The following is a 10842-nucleotide window of genomic DNA, read 5'->3' on the forward strand; positions in this document are numbered from 1 at the left end:
GGGGGGTGGGGAGTGAGCGAATGGCTGTGTGGTGTTTAGCTGCCTGAGGGTTAAACCACAACACAGAGATTAAAAATTATGTAAACCAGTAAAGAAGACATGGAGGAAAACAGCCCTTTCGCAACGTTCCAAGTGGGTTCCAAGAGTGTTTCCTGTTCCCAATTAGTCAAACTATCTTTAGACTCCTCAAAACAAATGAAGTCAGATATTAAGAGTTAATATTAGTCATAAACTAATATGATCATAATTAAAATTATAACAGGAAAATGATCACAGATTAAGTGTGATGATACTTATCAAATTATTCTCATAAAATGTAAGTATCTAGTAACTTTGTCCATTATGGATTGAAATATATTTGAAATTGCACAGGACATGTCAAAACACTGTTCGTGACATTCCAAATCCAAGAATGATGTGATTCTGCCTAAAAAGTTTACAAGGGGCCTCAGAGTGAGGCATGAGGTCAGGACCATTTTAATTCCCTACAGCTTTATAGAAGTTCTTTTTAAGAGATCACATAGCTATTAGTCTTGTAGAGATGTTACCGTACATAACTATCCTTTACTGAGGTGTGAAGAGACTGGGATTTCTAGTCCAGCAAGAATTCAAAAGCTATTTGTATGCATTAAAATTAGCTTTAGACTGTAATCTTTTTTTTTAATTCCTAATTTAATTTTTTTTTCCCTTTAGTTGGATTAGTTTTTCTGTTTTTTGAAGAGCAAAATACTGCCAGCTGTCTGGAAAATGCTTCAGACAGAGTTAACGAAGAACTGTATCAGTCTGAGGAGAATCCAAACTCTATTAAGCTGACCCAGGGCTTGAACTAGAAGTCTGGCGGTGCAGAAGGCTGCTGCAGGGGCAGCAAGGCTCCCGTCTCTGACAGGTAAAAATAACTTTAGGTATGTATGTCTTAGACAAGGGAACACACTTGACTGTAAAAGTGGCAGATATAATCATTTTTGTCTCCTTAACAAAAGCAACAAAGTTGCAGCAGAAAATTAGGAAAACTTGGATCTGATTTAATTACCAGGTTTTTTACATGCTCAAAATGTTCCCGGAAGCCTGCAAGAAAATTCCTTCAGAAAAAATTTTTTTCTCTGCAACAGTTAGAATTCCTTTTGCCTAAATTTCTTTTTATCATCTTTTAATGGAATTATTTGCTTAGACTTTGCTATGAGACCCCTGAAAGAATCTAGATTTCCAAGACTGACAAAGTTATTTGTTCATTTAAAACAAATTTGATTAAAACCTGTTGTACGTGAATGGCAGCCTCTTCCAAGTACATTCTTAAATGTAATAAACAGAAAGTACTTAATACTTACAAGCTTATATTAAATCGAATTTGCAGCTAAGGTTTGAAGAACAACTTCTATTCCAGACTAAGTTTTTTATCCTTCAACATTTCAAATGAGAACCTTCGAGCAAGTACATATAATGTATTTCTCTTCTCTTGAGGTTACTACTTCTGTTCAAAATTTAACTTGTTTGACTTTTTCCTCACAATTAGATTTTGTCATATCTTTGCCTGACAGGCTAAGGAAACCTAGAAGTATTTTGCCTGTTCAAGTATACTTGTAAAACCATTCAGCCATCTTTGAAACTTTTTTATCAGACACTTTTTAGAACACATTTAAAAAATTTTAATTGTCATATCATAAGAAATATATGACAAAATGTATATTAGATGTTTAATGCCTTTTTATCTAGTCACACTTGTATGGCTCAAATGGTTAAAACTAATGAGCAACATATGATTTTACTGAAGGATTTTAGCACCACATGTAAATCTATCTAAACTCTAAGCGTAAAATTTGACGAGCCATACCACAGGAACTCAAAAGCAGTGTAGCTTTACTACTGCCGCGATGGAATGGGATACAAAGACTGACTGCATCAGATGGCTATCTACTCTCTGTCAGCAACCATATGCTCTCCTAAGTTAAATCAGTACTATTAAAAACTGCTTTGCATGTACTTATATGTAGAAGTTTTAACCTACCTGTTAATGGAATTTCCCTGAGCAATTCCCCCAGCATGAAAGTGTAAGAGTCCCCTGAAGCTAGAACAGTTGGACTACTTGCTGTAAAATTTTTGCTAAAAGCCTGATTTGAGCTGCTTTAACAGTAATAGTGAAGCTCAGTTCTGTTATCTAATCAGCACAAAATTTTAATTCTCAACTTTATCTATCCACCACAGCTTCAAGACTACGAAAATTTACAGGAGTGTGATTCTCCAGGTTGGGATGATGGTGAAGTTTTCCTCCTCTACATGAGTTTCTTTTACACTAAAGCTAACACAAATTTCATAGTGAGAGATAAAATCAGGTTCCACTTTGTATTTCTTGGCAAAGGCTTCAGTCAAGAAAAAAGCATATTGCTATCAGTCTCTCTAAATCGGGGGAGCAATTTTAATATTAGAAAGAGCAAAAATAAGTTAAAGAGTGAATGGTACAGGAGACCACAAACTGACATTTTATTCTTCCCAAGTAAGTTACCAAGTAGAAAAATAATTTAAACCAAGCAACTACAGCAAACAAGTATTGTTTTCATATACAGACTGTTTTCATTACACTAATCTACTTCTATTCAGTCCAATACACTTTACTTCTATCATGTTCCTGTACCCCATCCTTTTTTCGTCCTGAGCTGCATCTGCTTTCCTGTTTTCTCATCTCCAAGAAACTCCTCGGTTATCTGATTACCTTTTCATCGGAAAACCGTCATCATCCAGTCAGTCCTCTTTCTGGGACCTCCTTTAAGTACATCTCTGATCCACTTTTCCTATTGATGACTGGTAGCTGCACCACGACGGGTGGCTCCCAGTCCCTCTCCTGTCTACCACTGACCCCCAGTGGTTACAACTGTATTTGCTCTGTCTCATTGTTTTCAGACTGCTGCTGCTTCTATGGAATGAAGGTTGGATCATGCTAGGACATCTGGAAGCAAACAAGAATCAGCATTGTATGACCACTGTTTCATGGCCACTGATCACAGAATCAAAGAATAATTTAGGTAGAAAGGAGCCTCTGGAAGTCACCCGGTTCAACAACCCCTGCTCGTAGCAGTTCAGATTGTTTGGGACTTTATTCAACTAGATAGAAATTCCACAGACTCCAGGCAATCTGTTCCAATGTCTGTTAATCTCATTGAGAAAACATTTTTCCCAATATTTAATTAGAATTTCCCTTGTTACAACTTGTGTTCAAATCAAAGTGGCTCAGTTACACATGCAAAAGAAAGGAAGAGGAGGAAGAGGCAGCTATTCTCAGAGAACAGGATCCCTCTTGAGACACTGTCCAATCTCCCCGGCAAAAGGAAATGTTTAGTTATGTAAAAGTCTTATCTGCCCATATCTATACCTTTGTGTAGTGGTGGAAAGAGATCAGGCCCCGATTACAGCATAATTCCACTTCCAAGAAGGATAGTTGTAAACAAAAGCAAACCCCAAAAGGTCAGGAGTAACAGAACTGGTCAATTTACAAAATCTCACACAGTTTTTCCTTTAGACTTTGTTACGCAGAATGCAAAGCTCTCAGATCACTTACAGATAAGTATTCTTTTTACAAGAATGCACGTTTCACTGTTTGAAGAGATGTAGCCTATTCTATTTTTAACATTAAATCTTTATTTTGAAGATAATCTAATGAAACTGAAGTAGTTATATAATGTGATTTTAAGCTAACCATTATTTAAACAATTGCTGATCAAGCACATAGAGTTTCAAAGAACAAAAAAAAAAAAAAATCCTACTGCATATGACAAAATGCCAGTTAACAAAATTATCCAAATTGAATTCCAGACAGATTGCCCATCATTTTTTCCAAGACTATTGATTCAAACATTAAAGCAAACATTCATCTTAAAGTTTTCTATGCATGTCACACTTTCAGCTCTATCCAGTTATTAAGTAAAAATGAATTATTTCATCATTAAAGCAGTACACATAATGAAAATATACCTGAATGCAGAATACTTGGTAAGATTTGAGCTGTCTTCAATGTTCCATTGGTTTGTATTGATTTTAGGGCTAGTCTAACATTCAGTATGCCAGTGACAATGAATAAGCCTAATGCATTATGTAAGTGTAAGCTGATTAAATCCTTGATCCTGAAGCCACCTCTTTTTCCCCCTCCCCCTCCGATTTAAAACTTGGTACAATTGAAAATTTTAGTTTTATACACTTTCAAAACCTAATTTGCACCATTTTTGTCATAAAACCCACCACAATTTACATTAATATAACCCCTTCAGATTTTAGTCTTTCTTGTGTTTCAGTAATTTCCTAAACCTGGTAAAAGTCCATTTTAAAGTGATCAGTTCCCTAATAAATTTTAATTTTGTGGCCAAACTTTTGGGGTTTTTTAAAAATATATACTGAATGGCACACAGGTAGCAGTGTTATTCAAGTTACCAGGTCTGAGCTTTACCCACAAAAATTAACAGCAAATTGAACTAAATACAAAGCCATGCTATCATAAACTTTAGTGCTGCCAAGAAGTGAGATTATAAGGCATACTGCACATGCCAGTCCTAATTTCCAAAGACGCTATGTCTCAAATGAAGTATATGTCCTATGACTTACATGGAGGAATAGATCAGGGGAGGTCATGAAAGAGTTATGTTCCCCTAGCACATTATAGCACTATGATCTCACTACATTGTCAATATGACAATGGAAGCAGGATAAACGGATCTGTGCAGCAGAGGATATCAGCTAGTGTTCTCTACAGAAAAGGAACGCAGAAAGCAATACATGATTAACTGTTTTGAATAGGGAAAAAAATCCTTCCACTAGGCCCACATGCCATACACAAAACAAGCTGCTAAGAGCTGCAGACTGACTGAACAACTTTGTTGCTGTGTATTTTTGTGTGTGTGTGTGTGTGAATTTTAGATGCCAATTATCAGGCAATATATAAGCACAGAATTGTTTAATCTGCACAATTATTTTTAACATTTTAGTTCTTTCCTTAAGACATTTCAGCTTGAAAAACCTAATTTGTTTGCTTTTAATTTAAAGTATTATTTTACCCTGAGAAAGAGCCCTACGCATAACTGGAAATTGACAGTGCTTCATAGAGACAATACAACTATGAATTGGTGAGCTCAAATCTTTTTATTGAAATTTAAAAATGTTTAAAAATAGTCAACTATAGCTATAGTGCCTCAGTAAAGGCAGCAGAATGGCCCTGAGCAAATGAGAGCAGAATATGCTCTGTAGAGTCTTCATTAGTATCGAGGATGAGAAGAGAAAGAAAGTAAAGTAAGTTTCAGCTCAGGAGTAGAAGGTTTTTAAGCCATGGTAATTTTGAAAGAGATATACTACATTTTACTTGTAAAAGAGAAAATGTTCATGCCAGGATTCACTGAATACCACCAAACAGGTTGCCTATGCTATGTAATGTGTATTTTAAATTAGAAATAAACTAGTAATATTTTAGTAAAAAAATTAAAACTAGGTGTAGAAAGGAACCAAGTGCACAAAAACCAGTATAAAGAGGTGGCTCTGAGGGATATGCAACCCCTTCTACCAGCATCTGAAAACATCCCAATCCATAGATACATTCTCATGTTTTAACATATGAGGCTGTCATGAATCAATACCAGTGAGATAAATCAAACAAGAAAATATGTCTGGACAGGCAATACTAGTATGAAAGAATAATGTAGCTGTTTTTTCCTTCACACAGGATGAATAAGACAGAGGAAGACAGATTAGAAAATGTCGTAATTAATAAGACTCCAGGGGCCTCCCACATCACATAAGTGAATTTCTTTCTAGACAGAAAATTTAGAGTAGTTCATGAAAAAGCCATATTCTCCCATTCACTTTAAAACAAACAAACAATCAGAACAACATCTATACATTTTCCACCAGTTCCCACCATAACAGATCTTGAAAAACAAGAATTTTAAAAACATCAAATATTTGAGTGGAATTGATCCAAAACCTTTAGGATTTATTACATACCCCATTCTCTGTACGTTTCTCCACAGGTATATTTATGCCATTTCTTTGATTTTGGGCTTGACGTCCACCTAAAAGTTAAGTATCACTCTTAGTGCAAAGTTCAGTTTTCAACACAAATGGTTTTCACTCTTCAATCTGTTCAAGAATTTTTATATACAGCTTTTACCTGTGAATTTTTATTCTGCTAGTTCCAATTCTTTCTTATTAGGTTATTCTTTGTAAGCAGTGGAGTCAGCAGAAATAAAGCATTTACTTCACGGACTTCCTCTGTTAAAAGTACAGACATGCAACTCTACTTTTCTGACTTGTGTTTAGGCAATGATGTCATGAAAGGGAATGTACTGAGTGTGACTACTGAAGTTTCATATTTCTGTGTCCACAAGAAGCAGTAGCTTCAGTTGAATACATTATAAATGAATATAGTAGAGGAAGCTTTTCTAATGCCTTATAAACAACTTTAATCTACAAATTGATCCATAGGTCAATGATTAATTAAAAAACCTTGCGTGCATGGTTCAGAAGCAACATTTTCCTTGTACATGAAACTCTGTGGCTTCAGATGTATCTTATATTTCTTAACATACTTTAAATTTGTATTGCCCAAAGGATGACCGAGTATTTTACAAAGTACCTAATTAATACAAAAATCCCTTATACATTATTGGGCCTGCTACTTCTAGCATTCAAAGCAACCAGGAACCACTTAGAAATACAAAAAGAAACCCCAGCTCAAAGCAAGTCAGCCAAGACTTGAAATTTGGTTGTTAGGAGTAGTCAGATTAGTTGAATGAGTAAGGATAATCTGAGCATGCAAATATACATCTCACTTCGAGATACCTTTCCTATCCTTCAGACAGTCTGACAGCCATCAAGTATATAATGCACAGCCTCAAAAGTCTTCTCATAAAGTACAGTCTATACTAGTTAGATGAGAAAACTGAAATCCTTCTATTTTTTATTCCAGTCTTTTAAGAAAGCCCCACTTAATACAGCACTGTTTTATATAAACACTTTTCCTGTAGAACCAAGCAGACCAGCAATTTTTCAAGGTGCGAATTATCACCACTATTAAATATACCTACATGAAGTACTAAGAAAGTAAAGCCACTGAGACCTCTGCCAATGATGTCTGTAAAATAGATTTCAGTTTCTAAAGGAGGCAAAGTAGTTTACTAAGTCTTTTCTCTGGGGCAACTGAAAGAGAACAGGAGGTCAAAAAGAACAATCCCACCCTCTCAAAATGTAGGGACTTTCTCTCAACAAGAAAAAAAATGCATTAAGCCTCTAATACCCACCAACATTTTCGGATCAGTATTAAGCAGAATAGAAACCGGTTTTACTACAAAAATATTACTCAGACTGGTAGAAATTATTCTAGAGAAGGGAATTTGAGAACATGAATAAATGTGCCACTGAGGAAGGTTCAAAATGGCTTTGGTATAAGAAAGTTGTATTACATATACCTACTCAAGTTCACTGAATGAACTGATAATCAAACTCACTTCAGAAATCTTTTAAATATGTTTAGGTAACAACACTACAGGGTAAGTGTACTTACTCTGTTCATTACTTTCGGCTGGTGACTCCTCATGACGAAGAAAAAATTTCACCTCTTCCCTGCGGGGACCCCATTTCTGTAGGTGGTCATACATCATGTGATCAAAGGGTATGGGACGTTCTGAAAGTATAAGACCAAAAAAACTTATCACAACTATTTTAAATTAAGCACAGTTTTATAGAACTCTCATTAAGAATCAGAATGTCCTTTTTGGTAGCAATTCAATCTATCCAATGTATTTTGTCTTACGCAAAAATCAAAGAAGCAGGCACCAACAGACAATAGTTGCACTGTATTAAAAGCTAGCCTGTTACTGTAACATAGCTCACTGCTTAACAGCAGTACAGAACCAGTTTGCAAAACCATAAAAAAAATATCAGTGTTTAGAAACTCTAATTTAGGAATTCTTCATCACAACCTTTTTCACAATGCCGATCTTTGCACCTTTGCTCCCCATCACCACCAGATGGATATTTTGTTCTATTATTGAAATGATTCATTCAATTTGAACCTCCGGGTTTCCACTCAGACTAAAAGCCTTATCATTATATTGACATTTCATCTCCTAATAACTTGAGCAGGTGCTCCCACTCCAATACACTATGCCAGACATTAAATTTCAGTATATGTGGAATTATTGGCAAATCTTTGAACAAATAAAGGCTAAGTTCTATGCAGCAGTCGGTCTCTTTGTTTTCCCCCAAAGAAACGTAGAACATTCTCATAGTGTAGTTATTTCTTCCAAATTGATGAAATATATTACTACTAAGAGGCTGCACACTATATATTATTTCAAAATGAAAATACATTTCAAAAGCAAAGTTTTCACTGTTTCCATAATTATACTTGCATTTATTTTTAAATGTTTTCATTAAGGTAAGAAAATCTCCCTTTTAAGATCTAATACTAAGCATAGTATTAGAAGATATCTTCTAATCACAATAAAATTATACTAGAAGAGATTTAATTAGCTTTCCTACATGCAGCACTATGTCAAACCAATATTACTACAGAAAATCAGGCTTGGATGGAAACTAAAAGGTGGTGGAGTTTGCATTCTTCATTGTTAAAAGTAAAATGCTCTCTGCCCTCAAAACCCAAACCACAGTATCTCCTACCAGGCAGAGCACCACTAACAATTTGTTATCCATTTCATACTTAACCTATTTGACATGAGAAGACAAAATGGTTCAAAGATATAACAGATATCTTGGGGAAAGCTTGGGAAAACTACGTCACAAATAAACCTTTTTATAATGAAATTTACCTAAATTTATATGCATTATGAACTATATAAACATATACATGTCTTGATACTCTTGGGATGCTTAATTGTAGTATTTAAAGAACAATACATTTTCATCACTTGATTCACAATGCATTTAATACAATAAAGCGTCTTGTCAAAATCTGTCACATCAAATAGGTATAGTGATTAACACAGTTTAGCCACAGTTAGATCTAGCTGCTTTCAACGGGGAAGGGTCATTTAAACCACAAGCTAATTATATGCATCGGCTGAGAGGTTACCTATCTTCCTTAAAAAAAAAAAAAAAAAAAGCACCAACACAACAAAAAACCTACAACACCTGGATTTAAAAAAAAAAAAAAAATGCTTTTCTTTTCTTTTTCTTGTTCCTCACTCAAGTGGACTCCAAGAAACATTGTCAATAGTGTTTACGCACACAAGAATAAGGTCAGTGGCTTATTACAACTCAGTTCTTGAAAAGGAATTTTAAAAACATGATTTTCAGGTTTTTCAACTCCTGAAGTAAAGTAAGATTTCAAGTGCTCTGAAGCGTACCCACTGAAATTGCAGCATAAGTCTTCTAAAGATCACAGAATGAAAAAATATTTAAATGGTTTAGTTCAGAGACTTTAGGACACAGAAGATAAGAATCTTTAGAAATTTTTCCCAAATAAAAAAATTGCTAGGTAAACCTAGCAAGAACTGAAGCTTGATAACAAAGTACCAAGAAACTGGATGTCTGAACAGGGTTGGGCTAATTCTGGAATGGTGAGGAGTGGCTGCAGCATCGCTCCTGGTTAGGCTGGTCTCCCATTAAAAGTAAGGCCCTGATCCTAGGAGCTATTCAAAATAAAAGGTTTCATTTACATAATGTACCTTGAAGAATCAAGGCTAATATTTTTCAGATATGACCATGGAGAGAAATGGGAAAGACATTTTCTACTACTTTTGCAATTCTTCCACAAAGACAATTCGGGATATGTTGCCCTGAATTAAGACAGAAAACAAATAACAGCAACATCATCGTCACTGAAACAGAGAAAAGAAAAATGAAGAAGCACTAACCATTCTGTGCAACTTAGCTACATGAAACAGATTCAGAAAAGAAAGAGGAAGAAGAAATGGACATTAACACTTGACACAAGACATGATGAGAACTGAAGTCCCCATTCCTTCCTTCAGTTTAAATCCTTTAAATCCACGAAAATTACAGCAAGAAAGCATGGTCTTTTAGTTGCTGTAAGTTAGGCTAGCGCAAAGGGATATTTTCTGGAAATACCTGTTCTTTAAGAATCAAAACCAAAACCAAACAAAACGCCTGCAGTTAAACTTTTCCCAGTTGTTATAGCTTCAGACATATTTGTCAATAATGATTTTCACAACACTATTTCAAACCTTAATTTTAATTTTTTAAACCTTAAATAGAAGAGAATGAAGAAAAGGTGAAATAGGAGAATGGGCGTAGAGTAATAATAAACAGGTTGGATCCCTGAACTTTAACACCACATTTAACACACATTATCTAGAGAATGTTTGTTTTCATGAATAACTAAGTGGAAAACCATGATAGATGCATATATCCATAATTATTTGCAAAAACTGCCTTATATTTTAAGTTGGATGAAAATTATGAAAGACTTTTGAGAACTGAGCTTGACTCCTTTCCTTTTAACCAGAAGTTTTGAGGATGGGCTAGTTTTAAGTATTCTGAAATGACTGAAACACTCTGAAAAGACCAAAACACAGATACCGCATCAATGTTTTAGATCTTTGCAATTCTCTTCTTTCTGTTGGAACTATATATCCACTATTTAAAACAACGTAAGTTTCAGACTTCAGAATCTGTTTTTATCCTGATCACAAGTATCCTGCTGTTTGTAATAAACACATTTATGTAATAAACACATTATGTAATAAACACATTTATGCCTGCTATACATGAAACATTCTAGAACGCAATCTGGCCGCTGTCGTTAGAGAAAAAGTTTTTACAAATATATTAATGAAAAGTGAAAAGCCAAGGAGAATCTCCATCCTTTATTGGATGCGGGGGGGAACACTG

At 34.9% G+C, this 10842-nt stretch overlaps 1 protein-coding gene across 1 annotated transcript in view; it reads right to left on the reverse strand.

Moving 5' to 3' along the window:
• Positions 1 to 10842, reverse strand: part of PPP1R13B (protein phosphatase 1 regulatory subunit 13B) — a 77960-nt gene that overhangs the window by 33369 nt on the left and 33749 nt on the right. The window contains exons 3-4 of the mRNA XM_009280981.1: positions 7532 to 7651; positions 5974 to 6041 (exon numbers count right to left, since the gene is read on the reverse strand). Of these exons, the coding sequence (XP_009279256.1) occupies positions 5974 to 6041; positions 7532 to 7651 (188 nt within the window). The remainder of the gene's footprint in view (positions 1 to 5973; positions 6042 to 7531; positions 7652 to 10842) is intronic.

The sequence above is a fragment of the Aptenodytes forsteri genome, unplaced genomic scaffold (genome assembly GCF_000699145.1).
Source record: "Aptenodytes forsteri isolate BGI_AS27 unplaced genomic scaffold, ASM69914v1 Scaffold193, whole genome shotgun sequence".
NCBI lineage: Eukaryota > Metazoa > Chordata > Aves > Sphenisciformes > Spheniscidae > Aptenodytes > Aptenodytes forsteri.